General features: G+C 44.1%; 1 protein-coding gene across 1 annotated transcript in view; it reads right to left on the bottom strand.

Annotated features, from left to right (window-relative positions):
• Window positions 1-25,497, bottom strand: part of xpr1a (xenotropic and polytropic retrovirus receptor 1a) — a 41,733-nt gene that overhangs the window by 14,698 nt on the left and 1,538 nt on the right. The window contains exon 2 of the mRNA XM_057037201.1: window positions 22,464-22,515. Coding sequence (XP_056893181.1) covers window positions 22,464-22,515 — 52 coding nt within the window. The remainder of the gene's footprint in view (window positions 1-22,463; window positions 22,516-25,497) is intronic.

Raw genomic sequence — 25,497 nt, 5'->3', positions numbered from 1 at the left:
ATGTCGTAGAACAAAGGGCCCCGTCAGAGCCAGTTCATCCTTGCAGCTGTTTCCCTGAAGCTGCGGCTGTAGATGCAGCTTTGGTTCCGTCATAAAGGAGACACAAATTTATTGTTATATATCTGTGTTCACAGATTTAGGACATCCCAGGACACTGATATGCTGAACATTATTGAGAGGACACAGAAGCGAATCACAACAATGTGCATGAAAATTAATGTAGACAGTGTTTACACTGAAGCGCCACCGGACTGTTTTTTTCCATCATTTTTTCATTCTTATTGAGACAAAAACATTCACTAGTAGCAAAAAAAAAAAACCCTTGACCCGCAGGATTCCCAGGGTGGTTTCCAGAAGACAGCCCCCACTGTCTCTCAACTAACCCCATCTTCTGTAGATTGTATAAATAAATGATGAGACAGCCTCCCCACAACCCTCTAACCCCCAAAACCCTCATACACACACGCGCACGCACGCAGACCCCAACCCCCACCTCTTTATTCCGCCACGCAGGGACTCACTGACAAGTCTCTGTAAAACCAGCACATAAATCCTTCATGGACACGCTCCTACCTGCTGACAGTGAGCGGGAACGGCATCGACGTGGCTAAAAACGTCTTCTAGAGCTGCGACACACTGAAAAACAACAGCTGTTAAATTCTCACGGATTGAATGTGTAAAACGAGGATGGGGATCGCTGGTTTCCTCCCGGTTCTCTGATATCATCAGCAGACCCAGAGAGATGGAGGTCACAGCATCGCCACTGTTCTCTAAGATAACACACAGGTAAGTTAAACATCCCTGAAGTCAGTTTATCTCATTTAATGACACCACACTGCAAGATTTGCTCTAACTATATTCCTATTATATCCCTGTCATGGGAGCTAAACAGGGCCATCATATTATAACTGTTATTAGCTCTCTGGTATCTCCCCAAACACACAAGCGTAACTCACGAATGAGAAGGACAAACTCAGCAATAAAAGAAAATAGGACTGCGTTAACTCTGGACTAATATTATGATATAAAAAGACAAAGAGAGTGGGCGCAGGAATCCAGGCTCTTAAGACGGAAACGCAACGCTAAATTCAGAAAAACAACCCCCCCTTCCCGTCTCCTTCCCCATCTCTCTCCATTCTATTCCCATTCGGCCCTGCAGCCACAATTAATTCTACCAATCATCTCCCTCATCGAGGCCAGGGGAGCATTAAGAATGCACACTCGCTGGGCCACACCACCGGCCATGGAAGACCCGAGGCGGGACGGGGAGCTACTCCCGGACCGCCCTGCATGTTTATGCTGCCAGACTACGAGCCGAGGGGCGCCAAAGAAACACACTACCCTGGCAAAGAGCAGCGAGACGAGAGAGAATCACACATTCGACACACCCTGAGATGTGTTAATATCTGTGTGTGTGTGTGTGTGTCTTTGTGTGTGTGTGTGTGTGTGTGTGTGTGTGTGTGTGTGTGTGTGTGTGTGCTTGAGCGGGAGAGATAAAGGAAGATGGTGCGAGTGTGATTCACACGTGATGGGTGTATTACCAGCAGCCAAGTCAATGCAGGGGGCCAGATGGGGTGTGAGATGTTCCTGGGATCCAGACAAAACAAAAGAGACCAGAGAAGTGGATGGAGAGAGGTGGAAACTCAGCAAAAGTGGCTACGATGAGACAAAAATAGATGCTGCCGAAGGGCAACGACAGACATAAAGATAGATGAGACATCCTGAGAACTGGGCTGCAAAGAAATTGGACTTGAGTCTGTCTGAATTCTATTTAGCTTCTTCAGAGCGACAGCAATAGTGCGCACGGGTGCCATAAACACGTTCCTGCTAAACTGCTGCAGCAATTTGTCATTGCAATGATAGATCTGGACTATTTAAGGTCAACTTGATCAGCCCCACGAGTGTAGCGTAAAATGATTGTCTAAATAGCCCAGTTGTCCTTTAAGCTGCTCACAATAGGCCGTTTTTATATATTCAAAACTTGTTTTTTCCTGAAACAAAGTTGCCAGGCCTTCAAAGTAGGTCAGGTTTGTAACAGACAGCACAAAAAACACTGTGATGATTCAAAATGTTCACTGGGGAGATAAATGAGGATGATCGAACGCAAGCAGGAGATTAAAGGGGAATAAGGGAGATGAGGTGGAACAGAGCAAAGGCAAATAAGTAGGCCACGAATTCTTCCAATCATGCAAACAGGAAGTTCAGAGTATTATTGATTGTGGGAAGATGGAGAGTCAACAATTCACTGTCTTTATTCCCCTTCTCTCCCCTTTATGCTGATGTGGGGCGTTATCTCTGACAGTCAGAGCGAGAGACATTTTAGGAAGAATATTTCTCTAAACAGGACCTTGAAGATCAGAGACTGGATGTCTCTTGACAGGTAGATGGAGTCGGATGGAAAAGCCAAACTGATAACAGCTGGAATTCAGCACTGTTTGATTCATCAGGTAAAAATGTTGGCTGAGACTTTTTAGAACTCTGCCAGACATCCGACACCCTCGTAGGACCAGAATATTTAGACGTAATAGAACGAAAATATTAATCTCATAGCAAGAACTGCAGGGGATTTTTCTGATTTATAATGAACCGTGGAGCATTTGGGCAGCTTATATTTCTCAGGCCTGCATTTTTCAGAGGGGTTTTTCATCTGATTATTCCCAGTATCACATTCCTTTAGCACGGTCTTTCACTTATGAAGGATGTGGATGAGTATCAGTGTCTTAGTATGCAAACACACGCACAACCCAGATCCATTATTAAACACAATCCCAGCAAATCTAATCAAAAAGATTAGATTTCATGGAGCTTCTGTCCAACATAAAAGGAGAAATAAATGGATTTCTTTTAACATTGTCATTTTAGCTGTTAAAACGCCATCAGCTATGCAAAAACTCTTCAGGACGGCTCCAACAATGGATATTTTCTGTGTGGTTTATCATACTGGCTTGCTGTGAGGGGAGCAGGACAACAGGGCTGCGCAGCGCTTCAGTTTGCTGACGGTTGAAAAAAGTTTGCAGCGTGCAAAAAACTTCTGAGGAAATTAGATCAGGTGTGCAACAGGAAGGAAAAGAAACAAAGAAGGCTCCCGCAGCAAAGACACCAGGCCTGGCCTGAGGAGTGTGTCTGTATAATCATGTGTGTGTTCTTGCTTCGTAAGTTTTCTGGGGTAAGAATAACTTTACTGTAAAGTCTCAATGTCAGCTAGTTCTTTTAGGGAAATCTAATTCACTGCAGGATAAGAATAGCGCAAAAAAATGGGCAGAAATAAGAAATAATAATTTCCTTATTTTTATTTCTTTCCCCCACAGCTGAAAAACCCCTCAGCTGATATCATCCCACCCTCTGGTCTGTTCTCGGGATCAGCAACAGGCAGTTTAACCCCATTAGTCGGGCCTGTTCAACACGGTCACGCCTCATTAAAATCACAATAAGGTTTATGTTCCCCCCTCAGTCTTACACAAACATGACTGATATTAATCTTCGTCCTGTCAGTGACGATAAAGAGACCATCTGAAACGCTGCTGATGTCTCATTTCACCCCTCTGCTGCCTCCCGCTGCAGCCTTTCTGCCTCTGTCCACACAATATTGCCCCTGTGGCTCACTGAAGATAGATAGATAGATAGATAGATAGATAGATAGATAGATAGATAGATAGATAGATAGATAGATAGATAGGTAGGTAGGTAGGTAGGTAGGTAGGTAGGTAGGTAGGTAGGTAGGTAGGTAGGTAGGTAGGTAGGTAGATAGATAGATAGATAGATAGATAGATAGATAGATAGATAGGTAGGTAGGTAGGTAGGTAGGTAGGTAGGTAGGTAGGTAGGTAGGTAGGTAGATTAGCTCTGTATCTCCCGTCTGATGGTAGCAGCTTGAACAGAGGGTGTCCACCATGAGCTGAGTCCTTCACTAGGTTTCTGACTATTGTGAGGCAGCAGGAAACGTGCGCTCGGGCAGCCGATGATCTTCTGAGTGGTGGCGATGACTCTCTGGAGCATTTTTCTGTCTGTGGCTGATGAACCAAATACAGACACAATAGAGCAGAAAGCTCTCCACAGGGCAACGGCGGAAGGTTGCCACCAGCTTCACAGACAGTTGTTGCTTCCTGGGGAGTCTCTGCTGGGGCGTGGGGGCCGCAGGTAAGGTGCTCCTCGATGGTGAAGCCCAGGAGCATGAAGCCAACCGCCCTCTCCACACCGTCCCCACTGATGACAGGGGCTGATGTCTGCTTTCGTCCACTGTGGTAGTTTGGTCTCAGCAGTGTTGAGGAACAAGTTGTCGCCTTTGCACCTCATGACAGCTGGTAGACACGCAACCAGGCGGAAACCACAAACAGGCCCCCACTAACATGCATGTAGCAGTCTGCGTCCTCAGAAGACGTCATTGGGGTCTGCAGGTACGTTTTGTAATCTACCGTCAGAGTAACAAACACAAACATGCATAAATACACACAAATACACACTAAAGGGTCTATGTACAGCAGGACTTTTCGGGTGCTTTCATGAGCACAACCCTAATGAGACGATCTGATGCTGGCATGTAAGACTGGTGCCCCTGTGAACAACGCAGCCAGAGGAGCTGTCCTGTTGGCTTTGCATGGCCTTGCATCATCTGCATCGGCTCTATTCTGATCTCAATCTGCTCCAGCGCAGCGAGGTTACACTGCACACACTCAGCGTGTTGTAAGAGTGCTTCAGACAGCAAAAAAACGTTGAGACTGAAGGTGGGAATAAGGCCAAATTTGTTCTAAAGACGACTGCAAAGTGCAGAGATCTGCTTTCGGCTGCACCATTTGTCGATCTGATCGGAAAGACTTGACACAGCTGATGGATGAAATGAGGAAATGAACTGCGCTGGGCCGAAAGTAGCGAGGGAGGACCAGGCCTGGCGTGATGAAATAAGATGGGAAAAACAATAAAAGGGGCGAGGAATGAACAGAACATGAAAGAAAAGCCCTTTTAAGGCCACTGTAGAATAATGTATTATGTTGAAAAGACAATTATTTTCTTTAAAATAAGACCTGGAGACATTTTTGACAGCTATAATAACACAAAAGCACCTGGTTTGAGGAAAATTACTGTTCCATTTTCATCCGTTTGTGTGCGTGCGTGTGTGTGTGTGTGTGTGTGTGTGTGCATGCTGCTGATGCACTTGCTTTTCAGTGTGTCTTGTACCATTTTTGAAAGCTGGTTGGCTGGGCGTGACACTGTCATTACATCTCCCCTGGATCCTGTAGCCATTAGCAACCAATTCCGGGAGGTGGCCCCTCCGCTGCTGCGGCCAATTGCTGCAATATCCCGTGCGCCTGTGCGCATGCATGCGAATGAGCAGGTGTTCTCTCTCATTTGGGTGTGAGTTCAAACCTTGATGTCTTCATAAAGCTCAGCGATAGGAAAACGGCGGTGGGCGTACGTGTTGATTGTTCCATGAAATGCCGCCTCACCATCACTCATTTACCCTCGATTTTATTTAACCGGGTCAGGACAAATGTTCCAGGTCGGGATTTTATCTCCACGCCAACAAAGGAGATCCGCATTGCAGGTTGAACACAAAACTGCACAGCAGAAGGAAGCAGTCAGCCCAACATAATCAATAGGTGTTGATTAGGCCCACTCAGTACTTTTGTACTGCATGGCAAACAGCAGCCCCCTTTTTTCTGTGTGGCTGGAAATCAATACTCAGATCTGTGATTAGGCCAGGCTACACATCTGACTGAGCAGAGGAAAAGAGCAATACGCACCAACTGACTGTGAAATGAGGCTGGCAAAAGGCAACAGCCAGTGAGAGCTGGCTAAATAAACCATATTGTTGGTCCAGTTTCCCAGAACATTCATGCATGTAGCTCCAAGGCATCAGAGCATTTAATCAGCAGGCCACAATGTTTATGTGCGTATCAAAGGCAGCAGAGAAGATCCAGCGAATACAGAGCAGACGTTTGTGCAGATCCTACTCAACATCACCAGAAGAGCAGCAGGGTGCGGGCGAGGCTCCGTGTTTAGGGTTAGGGTTAGTAGTATGTAGTTTTCATTTGTGTGTCAGGATCTGTCAGTTTATCACCTTGATTTTCAGACCGACCGAGCATGTGTGTGTGTGCGTGTGTGTGTACATTAAAAACACTCCTGACACTCGTAAGAGTGAAATGAAAACCTTTTATAGTGAAAGTCCCACTGGGAGCAATGGTGTTTGTGGGTCTCTAACGTAATACAGATGTAAGGAGATGAAATTGTTAGCTGCATAAGCTTGTTGAATATGAACCTTATGAACAAAATTGTGTGTGTATGTGTAAATTACGTTAAATGGTAAATATCACATCAGATCAGTGTAGCCCCAAAATAAACTGTCCAATTATTAGGAATGACAGTTGTGTAGTTATGTCAGTTCTATTACTATGGAGGCTTGTCATGTGACCCCCAGAATGGGTGTGACCATACAAATGCCAGAGTGTGTCTAAGAGAAAAGAGAGAGAGAGAGAGAGAGAGAGAAAGAGTGTGCGTGTGTGTGTGTCTGTGTATTGACTTAGGAAAATTCAACTGAAGCCTAGAAATCTCTTCGACCTGGATAACTGGGAACATTCATCGACATACATAATAGCTACCTTACTGGATGGTGGGTGAGTTTAATCAGGCCAGTAATAAAAGCAGGAATGATGGGGGAGTTGGGAGGAGTGGGCGTGCATGCATGTGTGTGTGTGTGTGTGTGTGTGTGGTGTGTGTGTGTGGTGTGTGTGTGTGTGTCTTTAAGGGGGGTCCGTTGGGAGTTGCAGCTCTTTGTGTCTCTCAAATCCCTGAGGACCAGGACAACCTCTCCCTCTCACCTCCATCATGTCCCCACCTTCTCCTGACAATCCTTTCCCTTCTTTCTTTCTTTCTTTTCTTTCTTTCTTTCTTTCTTTCTTTCTTTCTTTCTTTCTTTTTCTTTCTTTCTTTCTTTCTTTCTTTCTTCTTTCTTTCTTTCTAATTAAGAATTTAACAAAAAAACCCAGATTATCCCTGTTGTATTGAAACACAAACACAAACACAAACACACACCCACACACACCCACACACCCACCCACACACACACACACCTGTAAGACACTGCTGTGGGTGCGCAGACCTTTGCGTTGTGCTTATTGCCCCCTCCCAGCAGATGATAGATGTGACAGGGAAGGTGCTGGCGGCAGCTGGGAGCCCCAGCCCAGCTGATGGCTTATTCATTACACCAAGCTTCAACTGTCCTTTAAGGGCCTTAAAATGCCGCCGTGTAGAGCCGCGCTCAACACAAACACCTTTATTGTGATGGATGTGGCAGCAGAGGCCCCGCAGAATCTACAGGTACCAACCCTGCTGCTGGATCTGCAGCTGCTGGCCTTGGGAACGAGATCCTACACGTAAAATATGTCATTTGGTAAATAGGTATCTTAATATTTTTAACGGTATCTTAAGAAACCTGAAACATCGAAGAATTTTAGGAATATTACAGAATATTTACAATATTTAGAATCTTCTTGGGCCTACTTCTTCCTTGTGTAATTATAAATCATCTTATTTTGCCTTTGAAGTCACAGCTAAATTTGAGGTTCCTCTTACATGTTATTAATCTCCCGGCCAGTCCTCCATGACATTTTCATGCCTTCTGTTTTTGCACCACTGTGTGAAGCCCAAACATCTGCACTGGTTCCTTTAACAGCAGAAGCAGAGATGGTGCAAAGGTCCTGCGTGGGCTGGCAGTGATTACGGCGAGGTGAACCTTGGCCTCGGGGCCAGCAGGAGATGGAAGGAATCCAAAAACTAGTATGAATGACAAACACGGCATCTGCTGAGACACCGAGAATGATGGGAATGATATTCCGGTCTATTCATTAACAACTACGAGAGGTGCAAGTAGGGAGATGAATGCGTAATCAGCCTTTTTAAAAACATCTGAACAAAGCAACGTTCTTCTGTTGTGGCCAATAAATGTATTTCTTAAATGTACCATCAGAGCGAATTAACGGTGCTTTCTTTCTGACAGGCTGTCGGTCCGTCTCCGCCCACGTTTCATCACGTCTCCGTGACTTACAGAACACGAAAGAGGAGCATGTGTGTGTGTGCGTGTGTGTGTATATTAACTCCTCTTATTATCCAAGGTAACGATGATGGTCGATGATGGAATTCCTACTTTGGAAAAAGAAAAAAAGAGTTCTCTTCGCTCTGGTTTCCTGTCTAATTACGCGTATCTACATGGTGAGGGAGCCTGTTCAGTCATTCCTTTCTAGAAGGTCATGAATATTCAGCCTTGGGAATAAACACCCAATATAGCGACGATAATTGCAACAATAAATGGTCATAGCACTTATATGAATGAGCAAACAAATGGATGGTTTTCCTTTCAGCACTGAGATGGTCCCACTTCATCCTTTAGTTTGAATGAGCGTTTGTTAGGTTAATGAGGACAATGAGGATGTGACACAGCTGAAGCTCTGTGTCCGGTCTGTGGTGACCTTTAACAGCTGGCCCCTCTGTGACCAACCCTGCAATTATTATTATTCTAATGTCGTTCTAATGCCAGTCAAAGAGACACACAAGGGGCACGTTCGATCACGGTGTGCATGTGTGCATATTTGTGTGTGGTGTGTGTGTGTGTGTGTGTTCCATCTATGGACAACAGCGTCAGGCATCTTCAGCACCAGGACTGTTAATGTGAACATTCTTGGAGGTCGCGCAGTCACACACACGGTGGAGAGGCTGTAATTGCTGAACACACACAGACACGCACGATTTCAATAGAGAGGGGATGAAAGGCCAGCAGCTCCCAGTTAAGGGATGGGAGGATGGGTGAAGAATCATGGACTGGCTGACAGACAACAAAAGACCCTAAAGTCCAAATCAGCCATTTACACAAGAATCTACCAATGGGGACACGGTTGCCCCGCAACACTGTTTACACACAGAATCTTGGCTTGTGTCATCCTAGAGCTATTTTGATTATTGTCATGTTGAATATTTTCGAGTTCGAGCCCCAGTTCAGACAAAACATGGAAGGAGATCTGGTAGTAGGGGAAGGTGCCACAACAACTACAGACCACTGCCGAGGTACCCTTGAGCAAGATACGGAACCCACAAATGGTCACATAGGGCCCTGTGATGAACTGGCGACCTGCCTTCGCCTACATGTGCACCCTCACTTGTGACCTTGAAAGGGATAAAGTGGTCAAGGAGAAGAAGAAGACGAGAATATAAAGTTGGATTACATAAGGAGCGTTATGATTGTGACAGGTCTGCAGAACTAAATCACATTATCACATGCATGCATGTAAATAAATAGGTGCACCGTTGCTGAAGACCGCATGCCTGGGTGTGCTATTTCCTGTTCACGCGGGAAAGCTTCTGAGTCAGCAGAGAGAAATCGCAGCACTCAACTTTTTCAAAACACCACTAAGTAACCCAGCTCCGCAGGTGGCCTCGGCTCTGCGGTCTTAGCTGCAGCATCGCTCCCTGTGGAGAACACTTACGTCTAATGTACCCAGTCCATTTCATCTCCACTACATCTGCTAAGTAGTCGACTCCCATCTAAACACAAACTTTCCTTCTCGCTTTAACTTGACAATTAACGTAGCTCATAAAGAGGGTACATTTCTAATATGGCCCCCATCAATTATAACTGCTACATAGCAGCTTGTATCAAACCTTTTTTAATCCTTAAGACCAGATAACACTACACACACAGTTCAGTTTGGACCGGATCGCTCCAGTGAGATCCTCTAAGCCTCGTAACAGGAGTAGAGCTTTTGCCAAAGCCAAAGGCAGCCCCTGGGACTCACTCTTTAAGGATAATGCACATATGCATAGACAGGCATACACATAATGGAGCAATATGATAAAAGCAATGTGTGAAGCTGTGCACACGTAGTTTAGAAGGACTTATCATCCAAGATCTCAGAGCTGAAAGGATCCGTCAGAAGGCCGTTCAGTTAGCTATGTTTCATCTAGAAAAACACTCTGGTTGGACAGAATTTACATAATTGTAGCACTTATCGCGCTGTCGCTGGCAAAGCGAGCTGTACCCCGCCCAGTGAGAGAGCGTTGTCAAGGCAACGACGGCGAAGGGTTCAACGGGAGCATGTCACCGGCCTTGAACAATAATCGCTGAAGGAGGGGCCGAAGTAGCTGAGGTGTTGTTAACGGCAGCAGCTGATGGGAAATCACTTAGCGTCACCTTTAAAGAGTGCAGAGCAGCATGGGTTGGTGGGGTCAGTCAGTAAAGATTCGATATCTGAATGGGACGCGAATGTCCGACTCCCAAGAAGTGATAAACCAGGTCGGACGCCACCGTAATTGTCATGTTTAATTACAGCCTGTTTAAGGCCCGCTGGTCACTCAACTGACCACTGAGCACATAACATTTAACAACCTGATCTACTTTCACAGACAGCAGCCACAGACACAGTAAATGACAGGGGAGCTCTGGGTAGAATCTCTATTTTCTTATTTTAAAATTCCAAATGTTATAAAGTCTCTCTTTTGATGTCTTCATCGCACTCTCGCAGTGCGGCGGATGCACTTTCCTCTCCATGGTGGGGCTACGAGGTTAGGTTAGGATCTTTTTGGCGTGTGTAACAGTGCCCAGTGGTATAGTGTGTGCACAACTAAGTGCATGGGGAAAACACAGAGAAAGGTGCTGTGCATGACAACAATCTGCAGCCAAGCTCCTAGAGAGACGGAAAAGAGCTGCGTAAGGCCGCCAAGGTAACGTGCACGCGGGAACGTAGAAAACATCACCAACAGTAGAATCATCACATTTGAAGAACAAAAGAATGACACGTAAACCTATCCATTAAACTGTCTGATGAAAATAAGAAAGACAAAGAGATTTTCAGAGTAATCAAAGCTTTGACACATTCCTCTGCACACTACTTATGTTGTCCGTCACTCTGCCAAGGCCACTAACACACTAAGGGATGGCTGTATCCAGGCAACTGGGATGGCTAGAATCAGCAGGCTGTATCTAACAGCAACCAATCACAGCCGTCAATTCCCATCTTAGCCAATCATGACTGATGTCCAGCAGCTGCTGTTCAATGGAGCTTTTATCCCAGTCAACCCAATGAGCAAGCACTCCACAGTCTGGGTGCCATCTGTGGTTCAAAGGGGTCAAATCCCCCTCTCATCATCTCCTGCCTACTAGGTAGTACCTGAGCTACAGATTGTGGCACATTTGTCTCTTTATTGTGTCATTTGCATGACAAGACACATGCATGGAATGCCAAAGACATGTATGTATCGGGACAAAATGTTATTTGCACCAATGTAAGTCTAAATTTTATTATTTTCAAGTAGCATGGAGAGATATATTTGGATCAATACCTGCTAATAACTGTTTAAATGATCATTAAAAACTGTATCTCTGAAAACACAAGAAGGCTGTGCTGCGTAAAAGAGCATGAACATAATCAGTTTTCAAAAATCATAACTAGATATTAGATTAAGCCCACTTGAGCACTGGGTGGACTTGCCAGCACGCATCGTGAGCTATGTGGATCTGAGGGATTCAAATACAGTTGCATTAGTAGATACCCTTACGGCTATACACATGAGCTCATGAGCTACACAGTGTGTGTGTGTGTGTGTGTGGTGTGTGTGTGTGTGTGTGTGTGTGTGTGCTTTTGTGCAGGGTTTATTCTCAAAAAAACTAGTTCATGTTTAGTTTGAGACAGTACAAGTTGAATTGGCACTCATAACACTTGTGTCCTCTCCCTCACACACACACACACACACACACACACACACACACACACACACACGCACACACACTTTGACAAACATAAGTTTGGGCAAGGCAATCTGTTAGCCTAACTGTGACTGACGACTCCTGTGATGTTTGGTTCACTCTTTGTGTTTGATCCTGAGGAAGAGAGGAAGAAACGCCGACAGGGACATCCCATCCGCTCCTTCTTCTCATCCCTCTCTCTCTATTCTTCAGCAAAGATGAATAACTGTACAAGCATTTGCCATACAATGCACCTCTGATACCACCTCCAACAAGCTGGCATCTTTCTCTGTTGCCTTTTCCTTTTAATCTGATATTTAACCCCATGATAGTTTTAGGTGACACGTTCCACAAGCACCCAACACGGTGATATATGTCTCCAGGGCCACAACTTCCAATGTTATCATTCATGTATTTGAAAACAAATCATTAAAAGCTATAAAAAGGAGTTATTGATTTATGCCCATGTTTTGATCCAGAGGCTGATACTTTGAGCCTCAATCCAACACTTGTAAAATGTTTAATTTTGCTTGTAGTTGTGTTGTTGAATGAGAGTATTTAACTATAGAGGCTAATATGCTATTATGTAATATTTGAGGTGTATGAAGGCCTCGTGAAGCTGCTCGGGCCATAAACAGCAATGAAGTGCTATGTCAATAGACCGAACTGGGGGCCGTTATTCTCTGCACCGCTACTGAAACCATGTCAGGCTGGGCGGGGCCTCGCTGTGGAGGTGGGAGAAATTGACTGTCCATTAACAGAGCGGGGGCAGAGAGGTACAGTTACAACATCACACCAACAGCAGGGATGTTACCATAGCTTCAAATACACCATTACCTACTCCACTGAGTATGTATATAAGTATGTATATCATATATCACACTTAGTCTCATGCAATATGGCCGTTAGTGTGGTTGTTGAATGCAGTATGTAGCACAGTTACAGTCACTGCACTAACATTTTGATGACATAAGCAGAATTGATTTTCATAATAAATGCAGGAAACTCTTCAAATAATAAGAGACATGCAACAGAATATGTTCTACACGGCTTCCTTTCTGCACAATTAACAAGGTGGTAATGTAATAATGTTCTCAGGATAATCCTTCAGCATTGTGTGTGTTTGCGTGTGTGTTTGTGTGTGAGAGAGAGGCAGGTTTTCCAGGTTACCTTGGTTCTTACAACAGCAGCTGCAGTCACTTGATAAGACTTGCATTAAACAGCTTCACTCAGGGGACAAAATGAGCAGAAATGTAAGAAACACACACACACGCACACAAACAAACATGCAAAATCACACACACACACACACACACACACCACACACACACACACAAACAGAAATATAGCAGATCTTTAGAAAGCTGAAGATTAGCAGGGATGAAACAAGAAATTCCCTAGCATGGGACAGTAAATATTGCACAATGTGTGGACACTCTGCAGCGAGACAGGGCTGAAAGCATCCCATAAACAGCACAGTACAATATCATGTCACATCAGAGCGCTATTTTTACTGTTAGAAGTTCCTGGCTTGGATTCCTGATTAAATTTCCCTCCCTGGTGTGTGTCTCTCTGTCTGTCTGGGTTTGTTTCCTCCATTTTGACAAAAACACACACATTGGGCTGATTTTTAAAACAAACAAACAAACACAAAAACCTGTGTGTTTGTTTACTCTTATACATTTTGCTGGTCCTGCGTAACTTCAGAGGGTTAAGGCTTGGTTTTAAGGTTAAGAACTGGATTAAGGTCAAAGTTAGGGCAAAGGTTAAGGTTAGGTCCCCACAGAGACAGAAATAATAAAATCCCTTATCCAGGGTTTAAATCATCCCCCCTGAAACTTTCACCAGGACTTAGATGAGAGATAGATTATTACAGAACTATGAATGACCTTGAAATCCCATGCTTTTTTAAAATATATTTTATTGAGGCTAAGAGGATAAGACAGTGAATAAAGAACAAAATTGAGAAGGTAGCTGATGGAAAGGCGTGTGGAGAGGAGATGACATAAATGTGTTTTAGTAGTCGTAGAAAAATGGGCAGCATTCATAGGCTCTGTGTGAAGATTGGACTGCACAAAGACAGTCAGAGGTCAGACAGGGTCAAGTGCATCAGAGGGTCAGTGGATATTTTAAAGGACGCTAAAAATGGAGCTGCAAGCCAAGAGGAGACCACAGAGGAGATTTATGGTTGCTGGTGTGAAATAAGGCATGGAGGACACCTAGAGATGGAAACAGATAATCTGCTGCAGCAACTTCATGAAAAAAGATCTTAAGGTAGAAAGAGAGGTGCTGATAGACTGAATCTTTATGCTGTGTGATAAAGATAGACAGAGCTCGTTTACTGGTGAAAGTATTTTTGTCCCACGGACCACACAGAGCTATGGATAAACACATTAGTGGGCTTGCTGGCCTCCTTAGTGCTCCTCTGAAAGGGTGAGACACAATTAAACACCAGCTAACTGTCAGCTAAGATTAAACAACATAGTCAGCAGTAATTCTGGTAAAGCTCAACTACGTGGAGCATGTTTCCATTCTCTCATTGGAATCCTGTAACTTTATGAATGAGCTGTCGCTCTGCTCAGCCCACCTCTGCCATCAAGGCACAGAGGAAGAAATCCGACACAGGGCATTATCGAATTAGAACCAATTTCCTGACGCGATTAGATCAGTTGTGGGGCTTGAATGTCGTATCATTAACATGATTTACATGTGCGGGAAGTACCCGGTTTTTACATTACGATACTACAGAATGGTATATGTCCAAAAGTGACAAGGCTGAAACTACACAATGAATCCTGGATGAAATTAAGAGGAAAAAATGAGTGAAAGTATAGTGATGGCGGATACAGTTCTTCGGGTTTTACAGTAATCTATAGGCTTTAGTGCATGTGGTAGCAGTCAATGCTGTCCTCCTTTATTTAGTAATATATATACTGTTTGTTACAGGAGCTCAAACTGACTTTTTTTTTTACTTTGCTGACACAAACAGATAAATAAATAAACACTTTGGGACCCTCGAGGATTGGATGTGGGTCTTTTCTCCAGCATGAATTATGAAAAACATTTTCTGAATATTGTAAGGTCATTTTTTTCTCCAATGTTTTTGCAGTTTCTTTGTTCTTCCATAAAGAGGATGCAATTTAGTTCTTGGCAAAAATAATTCTATTGTGATGAATATTGATACCAAACAATATGGGAAACTACATTTGCAGGTAGGCAGAACTGTGAAACATTTCCAGACTTGTGGTCCGTTAAAATTCCTCCTGTCCTCTCAGCCATTAGTTCTGTTTTTTACACACTTAATGTGTTTGGGTCCTGGACAAAAACAGGCTCAAATTATTCTGGTCTGTTTTCTTGGTGCCATGGTTACCATGACAGACAGAATTCGGTGTGGAGAGGTGCAAGAAACAAGGTGGAAATGCTCAAACCAATTTGGCAAAACTGGAAATTGGATGCAATATTAATTTCACGCCAATAACAGTAAATCCTGCTGCCTGTCTACATTATAAACAATAGCTTTCTAGAATAACAATGAGACAATTTAAGTTATTACACATATAATTTATTCTGATAAAAAGCCCAACAAGACATTTACAATAATCCTCTCATAAATGGCTACTGCTGATGCCAGGGAAACAAAAAAAAGCCCCTCTCTGCTCAATTGAGCTGCATACTAATGGGCTGATTATGACTCCTAATTATCAGATGGCACTTGTCAAGAAGAAGCCGCGCAGTTTGCCCCGAGGAGGAAATGCAAAGCAGCGACAACAGCTACTGTGGCTGATAATCCACTGAAGAGCTTCACTGTTTTATAGCTTATCTGGTTAGAAGTCAAGAAGCCACTTCTTCAAATTATGGATGGAATACCATGGAAATAAATAAATACATAAATAAAATAGCATCCTGGGCCTCAGACATTTAAAAAATTGATGAAAAGAACATCTGATTTCCGTTTTTTTTGTTATTGGATTTAAAAACAAACCCCCGCTGACGACCTTTAACTGAATGATTCTGAAATTCGATGAAGACAAATCCTGGATCGGGTGTTTAGATCTACAGTTTTTCCTCGGTGTAAACTCTCATTTTGACTTTGGAAAACCATCTTGTCAAAAGTGTCTGAGTGGCAGGGCCATTTCCAGATGGAGATTCACCACATTTCTTATCTCAAACACTGTTAATAATTCAGCATTTAATATAGAAACAGACTGGCGTCCGTGAGGGAACAATCGGAGTGAATTATTGATACCTCTCTCCTCTGGTGTCGAGATAAGAAGAAGGCAATATGGTGTAAATAAGCAAAGAAAGTCAAGCCAGACCAATAATTGTCTGGCCCCTAAAGGGCACTCGCTCCATCTCCAATGTATAAAACATAAATCACGGCTAGTTATTGCTGCCATTTTGTATAGCTGTTTAAATGGATTGAATTGTTTTCCCTCTAATTTCACCTGTCATATCAGGGCTTCAGCCTCCTGTTGACTTTTCCTTTTCCAGTTATTCTCTAAATCCACAAACTCAGGCAAATTCCCCATGTGGCCAGACTCAATTTAAAGTCAAAGAGGAATTTCCATCCAGTATCAGCTCTGATAGAGATCCCACTGCTGCCAGATTGTGCTGACAATCAGCTGAAAATCAATACAGCAATATAGAGACAGAAGAGGCAGCCATATGTGAAGCGCGAGGAACGAGAGGGATTTGTGTGTTTGCGCCAGGTTCTCATGCCTGTCAGCCAATTTTAGGCCGGTTCCGGCTTTTTCTCCAGAGTAACGGTGCAGCAAACCAGTGTGGTGAAGGACACCGTGTCTCCTGCTCAGCCATGACTATCGTGTCTGACCCCACCCCCACACCACCACCATGGAACAGCCAGGTACCTGCTTTAAGCTTTAGAATGAATTGATGAGAAAGCGAACATGCAGTGGCATTATGGGTTGTCGTGTAAATCACCAGAAATAAAGCAGACATATGGCCCTGCTGTTATCACCTATAGCTCATGATCACACCCACACAGCCTGCACCTCCTCATGTGCCCGTGTGTGTTTGTGTGTGTGTGTGTGTGTGTGTGTGTGTGTGTGTGTGTGTGTGTGCGTGTGTGTAAGTCAAGCAGAGAGCTGCTTTGTGAGAAGATAAAACCATCAAAACAGAGACAAGGTCATGCGTTTCTGCTCTTGTCTATCCATCAGCGCTGATTTGAACAGCTGTTATTCAGACTGTTGAGATTCGACAACTAGTGCACAGTTCAGGCAAATCTTTAAGTGGCAATGAAGGTCCTGGCTTTTATTAATTTCAGAATGAGGAGCCTCATATGCTGGCTGATAGAACAGAGCTCATAACAGAGGTTAAACTATGAGGCTAAACTTATTAATGCTGAACAAATACACCAACCCACCCCCCTTGGATCTCTGCAAATGTATCATTTTAATCAAAACAGACAGCTGATTCTCATAATTCTCATGCTCAAGAACTGCTGAGGTCATTGGTGACGCTCACCTGGCAACCAGCCAAATCACGCGCTCTAAGATTTCAGCTCCTTTAACCTTTACGGAATGCCTCGTGTACAGATTGATTTGAGTTTATCTCAAGAATGAGCGTTAAGCCTCCGTCTATCTTTGAAGATGAAGATATCAAGAGTTGTTTACACTGAACATGCCAGCATTCTCATGTGCTGTGGAGATCAGGGGGATATCTGTCAAGGCCAGAACAGACGTACACACACACACACACACACACACAACACACACACACACACACACACACACACACACACACACACACACACACACATATGTGTGTGTGTGTGTGTGTGTACATATACAGTTAGGTATTATTAGTTTTAGGAGTTTTTAGAATAACTTTTTTCCTCTTTAACTCTACCAACAACATTTTGTCCATATTAGAGTTCATCCTCGATCCTATAAATTACCCAAAGTCTCTGCCTCGGCCAAATACTCATCTGAATGAACTCCTCACCCTTTCCCAAAGCCACAACAGTTGCTATCCACAATACCCTTCCTCCAAAATCCTTATAACACACACACACGCACATGCATGCACAACCTTTCCCTTTAATTCATTCAAGCGAGATCTAATTCACCAATGAATAATGGATGGATGGATGGATGGGAAGACGGGTGGAAGACTTTCATCTATCAAGGTTTTATTTCTCTCCGTGTCTTGCAGGATGGCTCTAGTGCTAATGCAGGGCAGCGCGCATTGGAGATGAGCCCAGGGGCCTCCCACTCAGTTGTTCTTTCCGTCTGCTGCCTGTAAGAGCTCACTCTCCATCTCTTTTTGCTCCAGACTGGTCACTGGCGATCACATTCAGACTGTTTAGTGCTGTTATCAGTCTCCATCCCTGCTCCATCCTCATTTCAAACATGAAGCCGCATATGATGCCGTAGTCATCCACTTCCATCATCATCCTGTCACCAATCATCTGCTTCACTGATCATTAGCTCACTTCGATTAGTCCCTGACCTTGAAATAAAGATGCTCGGTTCTTATTGACCCTGAACACCTCCCCCCATCCTCCCTCCCCTCTAATACCCTTAGAAGCCACATCAAACGAACCACCGCCACAAACCTCCATTACTTCTCTGTGGAGTGGAATGTTGGTCTGAATCCACTCTGAAGGATGAATTTGTGCAAAACAAATCCCGTCAGCTTGATTAGAGGTAACTGATATGCAGCCATGTCAAAGAATCTAGTCTTTAATACTTTAAATAGACCTACCTGACAGCTGTTGTCTTTTATGCTAACACCTGGCATTTCCATGAAGCTTTAGTGGCTTTAGCCTAGTGGTCTTACACAGATCACACCTAGATACAGGATCAAATAAACACACCCCACCTTCTTAAAATGCAGCAATTAGCAGACGAGGGTGGGAGGTTGTCAGAGTCCATCAATAATGCAAGCTGGTGGGAGACCATGACTGCCCCACGACTGTCCCACTGAACCCTCCTGCCTGTCTACCTGTCTGTCTGCCTGTCCATCTGTCTGTGCCTTCCTGATTTCATTCCATCCTGTCAGCATTTATCTGCCTTTCTATTCCACACACACACACACACACACAACACACACACACACACACACACACACACACACACACACACAGCTGCTGTGACTGGGAGGGCTCCTGTGTATGGTTTCACTAATCTAATACAGAGATGCAGTCAGTCCTGTATAGTAAACACTATGGAGGCGTAGTATCTGCATGGCAAAACAAAAGGATTTCCCTGCAGTAACTGTGTTTTTTATGCTGCCCTAAAGAAAGAACTTTGAAGTCAAATGTCCAAAGAAAGAAAAAGAGAGGAACGTCAAAACCGGAGTGACGAGATTGAATGCAGAGATGCCGAGAGGAACCAGCAACAGTCCCAACAGCCGCCGCTCCTCCACATACACCAGCAGAATAATAATCAAGGCTGTAATACGCAGGCCAGCAGAATCCAACTAACCTTTCTTTGTGTTTGTCACAATGTGAACAAGCAAGCGACACAGACAACGATAGAAAACAGCCATTTAGAGCCGGTTGAAAGTTGTGTCTGTATTAGGAGGGCGATTCTCTTGTTATCAAACGCAGCCCATTTACAGCATTAGACGTCGATATAACAAAAGCTTCGCAGACCAAACCAAAAAAGAAAATCTATCTTCATCATGTTCTGATCAAAATTAATCCAAATCCAGTCCTGGAGGACAGGTTTTGCATCCTACCAGGCAAATAAATGCGACTTCACCTCATCTGTGGTCTGACCTCAAATCCTGAGGCCTTCAGCAGAACTCATAAAGAATATTCATATGGACAGGGAGAAATTTGACACACACATACGCACACACCCCCTCGTGTGCTGTGTTTGAACAGCTCATAGTTAATGAACAACTCGGGCCCTTGCTGTTAAGAATGTGGATAAACTTTGTGATCACGTGCTCACTCTCATACAAATGACCTGAGGTGAAGTATTGTTCTTCTCTATAGATTAAATTAAAAAAGCTATATTTGCCTTACATCAGATAGAACCATTGGTGATCACCATTCATGTGAGTAGCATTGATGAGGATGTTTTTTCTATCTTATACTGTTACTTACATTTTCAAGTATGTATTTTAAGTTTTCATTGGAGTTCCTGTCCACGTGTTGCTACAAAGGCAACATCCCAGCTCTGAGATAACGTCGGGGTGCCTGTATTACCGCAGCACTCTTAAAATAAAAGCGGACACCTTATCTTTGCTCAGTAGCAGCCAGGGCAAAATTTCAACATGGTTCACAAAGCAAACGTGTGCAAAACTAAAACGCGCATGCAGGAGAGGCAACCTGACTTTCTAGTCTGCTCAAAACCTTAATTGAATAATTCTCCCCATAAACACACACATTGTCTCCTATACAATTTATTGATTTGGCGAGTTTATACTCCCTGTACAAGTGTGACCGTCCCATCACTACCATCCTCCCACAGCTCCCACTTCCTGTCCAGCAGAGATCCCGCAGCAGACTGAGGGCTATTTTCAGAGTAGTGTAACAGGGACGGACTGATGCAGCAGAGGAACAGGTTGCACTGTGAAACCTTTCTCTCTGCAGGTTTAATAAACATGTTTAGGAAATGTTATTGGTGCATGTGTGTGAGTTGCACGTACATTCTTCAACGCTGTACCTTCTTTTATCCTGAGCCATTGCTCTGAGACCTCAGGAATAACCTCCACACTGAGTGAATCAGAATGAGACATAACTCATTGTTGTGGTTGGAATGAGGGGGGTTGACAGCCAACCAGCTGTCCTACAGCACAGACACAGGCATGTTTTAATTACAGTTACACGAGGGCCAGTGGAAAAATGGAGGGAGAACAAAGGAACTCAAAGGCAGGTGAAAGGTAACAGGACCTGTCTGAATGTGCAACAAGCTCTCTTAATTGCTGGTGTTCAAAGGGATTTAAGGAAAATGCTGCTGAAGAGCTGCTTTTGTCTGGGTATATCATTATTGGGTGTATCATGATTGTTTTTAAAAAAAATAATAACTCACATATCTCACATGTGATAATTATAGTTATCAAATCATAATAGTGCTGCCTGCTCAGGACTGGGGTGTATACAGTATTGACTACACCGCTCCGTCTGGGAGAACACTGTTGCTGAGCAAATAGCGGTTATAACCCAGGAAACTGTCTGCCTCAGGCAAAGGAAACATCCTCTGAATACCAAAATGGTGCTTCTTTAAAAAACAGCAGAGTAGACAGAAGAAATGATGTAAAGCCAGGATGGAGCACACCTTCTAATCAAACATTTACTTTTCAATTAACCAGCAAAATGCTAATGTTTTAAAATCAACAGATCGTGGCATAAACACCCCATTCATTTTTTTCTGCCCGAACCCTGAAGTAGAATTATTACAACAAATTTAAGGTCAGACAACAACAGAAACAAAGCAGACTGAATGGTTGATGTAGAAAAAAATAAAGCTGATATTCACATCGTGAACTGCAGCACGGGTTTGCCTCCGAGCCCAAACGTCCTGTGTGTTTTGCATGCAGGAATGTGCAAATGCTTTGTCCACCCTCACAAAATAAAGAGCTAATCCCCCCCCCAATATCTTCCTGCCCCAGTTGAAACTCAATCAGATGTGATGGCTCAGGTCTGGTGGATGTGGAGGGAAAAGCGCTGCAGTCGTCAACACAGAATTCATAACACACTGATCTCGTTTCTCTTATGAAATGCCGCCAAATCTCCGACCAGGGGAGAGAAGCCGGGTCAGGACTCAATACCATTGTTTGTGTGCTTCTGTTTTCATTAGACACTTTCTCTCAGCAGTTAAAGGAAGGCTTGAGTGCTTCACTGTGAGCACAGGCTGAAACATCACCACACTGTATGATTCTGTAGTGATGGATTGATCTGCTGTCTGTTCACAGGACTCACCGTGCTCCTACGACAGGCTGACTGAGGCACTGACCCACGAGCACAACTTAAGCTTAAGACGGGAAACGATTTATCATCCACTGAGTTCCCTCACAATGGCTAACGGCCTCAGGGGACTGCTCTGAAAGGTGAGCTGCCATGAAAAAGACGTTTGCTCTCAGTCAGTTAAGTCCCACATGAAGACAGATCTGAGTCCCCCTAAAATGCTAAATGTCTGTGGGAGCTGAGGGAGAACCAGGTGGCAAACCATCAAAAATTCTCCGCAGACTCATACCGAGCACATGCGTTCATCTCAGAGTGGAGATGCGAGAATTTTCACCCCGCACCCCCCAGACGCACGTCTGTGTCCAACGAATGGATCAGCACATCTCTGAGGCGTAAAAATAAGACTTCCTGCTAAATAAACTTATTTCCTTGCACAAAATAGCATTCTGAAATAAAAGCTAATGGTCTGCGTTCCTTCTCTCATCACTTGCAGCTTAACACCAGAGATTAATTATAGCCAGTGTTCGTCTTTGTCGCTGGTGCGGTGGGAGCCAGCAGTCCAGCAGAACGCTGGCTCCAAACGGGTCTCTGTTCATCGATTAGGACAGAGGAGGTTTTACAGAACACAAAAGGAGCTTCTGGGCTTATCAAAAAAGGAACCCGAGAGTTAGAAAATCCTGGTTCGTTTGGTTTTGTTACAGCCTGGAGACGTGAGTGGCAGCAATGATTTCTGACTATTTTTAGCAGATGAAGGTCTGTTATTCTGGGGATGCCCAAACAGGCCAGAGGGCTCTGGTGTGTGTGCCTGAGTATGTGCATGTGCATGAGTGTGTGCATGTGCAAAGACAGACACCTTACCTTCGGCGGATGGCGCCTGATCCTGGGCAGCATATAACATTTCCTTGAATGCCTAAAGAGGAAGAGGAAACAGCGTCATAAGTACTGACTTCATCATCTCATCTAAATGTATGTGACATATAGAAAGAAACAACTGGAATTAACAAGAGGATAAATTTGAATCCCCCCTCTGTGAAGTAAAGTTTCAAATGCATCCTCTATTAATTCTAGTTGTTTGGTTTTCTTTTTAATCAAAAATGTGATCACTGTTCAAGCTCATGATTAATATCTGAACTAATGAGAGCTTAAATTACAGTTTGGATTTAATAAGACAGTTGTGTTATGAAGATGTTCCTCTGTAATTAAAAGGACAGATTAAACAGAGACATAGGGAAGTGGAGAGACAGAGGGAAGAGAGAGAGAGAGAGAGAGAGAGAGAGAGAGAGAGAGAAATGGTTACAGGAGATTGTTTGTCTATCATCAGGCTGATGTGGGTTATCATATAAACTGACAGATTAGCAGGTACATCTCAACAAATTATTAAAGATGTGACACTGTGCATGTTTGGGCTGATCTCTGCCCACCTCCCATACAACCTGCAGCTGGGCGACAGAGAGTGTTAGGAGTGATCCCATATGGGGGACGTGGGGGTGGGAACCACTCAGAAGCTGCTGCACATTAGCCACATTAGCAGCAGCCAGATAGTTGCTACTTAAGTTCCTCTGTGAATTGCACCACGAGCTCAGCGACACTCCCTCAGTGGTGTCTAATCCGAAAGGTGAACGTGAGCTCTGACTCTACCAGAGGAGACAAACTGCTGCTGTGGAAACGGACTCTGACCAACAGAAAGCCCCTCCCATCAAACTGGGGGGAACAGACATTGCTATGGCAATGAGATGTGTGGGGGTGGGGGGTGGGGGGGTGTCGCAAAAGGCTCAGTGGGTTTCTTTGGGGAACTGAAGAAAATCTGCTGATTTGACAGCAACCAGTGTTGAAACCTGTCAACAATAATTGAGTTTAATGGAGCCAGCAGCACAATGAAGACTCTAAAACAAACATGTGGCAGAAGCACCGGACTGGAGTTCCATTCAGACGTATACGTGTCCACTTAGGTCAATAGGCACTTACATGGACATGAGTGCACACTAATTGGGAGCTCATATTTGAGTTCTAGACTGTGAAATCCTTCAGGTAATGATCCCTGAGATGTGGGAGATCAGGAAGCATGCCTCATTAGTCTCAAGAGATCCCTGACTCTGACCGGAAGCCAGTGGCGGTTCACTTGAATCTCTCCGGTTTCCGAGCGGATCCCCGCATCTTGGAAGAGGAGCAGAGAGGATGGAGGGAGAGGAGCTGGGATGGAGAGGGCAGGTCTGGTTGGGGACCAGATGTCCTCCCAGTGGGGGAGGAATGTCGAGGAAGGAGAGCGGTATGGAAAGCAGAGCTCTTCTCAGCAGTCGCCTTGTCCAGTGCAGGAACACAGGCTAATAAATCAGCGCTGGTGTTGATGTGAACAGTGTTTTACATTTGATATGCCATTAACAAAACCTCTGTCAGGGTACAGAGATAACTGCTCTGGTTTCCACAGCACAACTAGATCAATTAGATTAATTGGCGAAAGCAAAGGCTTCACCTTTGAACAAAGAGCGATGCCTCACTGAAATCACAAAGGCCCCTGCGTTCCATCCACATCATATCACTACACAGGTTTGAATTTTAGATGTGGAACTCCAGTGGCACTCTATTCCTCCTCCTCCTCCTCCCCCTCCTCCTCTTCCTCATGTAAGCATACAGGAGTGATGAGAGTGCAGAGGTAAATGCAAAAGTGGCGCTGATTTCTCGCCCACACAAACCTGCAACTCTCACTCTTTATATCTGCACGTTAACTGCTGCTGCAGTAGAATGTGTGTAAACACCTGTTTTCATGAAAGAAAGTTCACTTTTGGATGAAAGCCTGTTTGAATTTGACATTTCATTTAGAGGCACATATTATCACAATCCTTCATGCAGTCGTACGCTTCCATATCAAACAGCTGTTTAGCATATAGGTTTGGAACTAACATCCCTGCAGGCTAAAGCAGACACCTAATTACTCCATCACTCAATCTCCTCGCCAATGCTGCCGTGTTCAAATGAGGTGCTTCACTAACTAAAGCCTCTCTTTGGTGAAAGAGCCGCTCAGCCGCGCGCCTCTAATACGCATGGAGACTGGCTGTCCAATCTAAACAGACAATAGCGAGCTCTCAAACAGGGAGGAGCACATAAACTGTGCGGAGGGTTAATTAATCGAAGCACAAGAAGGCACCAGTGTTGGCAGCTGTAATAAAGCACAGCCCACTGATGAGCTGCTGTCATCGTTTGGGTGAAAATATGCTGCGGGATTAACAGACGCATCTGTTAACCTTAAATTTGGGTTTCTCAATGTCATTTAAAGGACACCACATGTGTAGCTCTATGTGGGAACTCTCTTCCCAGCCCACCCGCACAGGAGGTAACAGTGTTCAATTCAGTCCAAACGATGCAAAATACACGCAAAGGTGCAAAATCTGCAGGGAGGAATCCGGTCAAGGAAGGTTATAGCAGAAAACCATATATATGGAATATATGTCTTATGTCTGTTCTCATTTAAACATGAACAGATTTGTAGTTTTGCTCTAATAAAATTGGTTTATGTTTCAATGAATTAAAAAAGGGAAGCAATCACACATAATGTATATAAAAATGTTTCTATTTTTTTTAAAAGAGTATGTTAGTTGAATGTTAATTTATCAGCTTGACTGGAAAAACAGTTTAAACAGGAATAAAGACAGAGGAAATGTAGCATCAACCATCTCAGGTCAGCGAGTGCTGAGCTGAAGACTGGAGGTGTAAAATGGCTGGCACGGCCATGCATCCGTCCCTGGGCTCGCAATGCGTCACTTTACGCGCACAAAGACTCAGTTTAGCCTTCCAATTTAGATGCATTTCTATATAGTGGATTATTTCTGCCCATGTGTCCCTGCACACCTGTCGTGTCTAAATTTTTTTTGAAGCATTAATTATTCGACCTGCAGGT

The sequence above is a fragment of the Takifugu flavidus genome, chromosome 7 (genome assembly GCF_003711565.1).
Source record: "Takifugu flavidus isolate HTHZ2018 chromosome 7, ASM371156v2, whole genome shotgun sequence".
NCBI lineage: Eukaryota > Metazoa > Chordata > Actinopteri > Tetraodontiformes > Tetraodontidae > Takifugu > Takifugu flavidus.
This window is presented reverse-complemented; position numbering and strand designations above follow the sequence as displayed.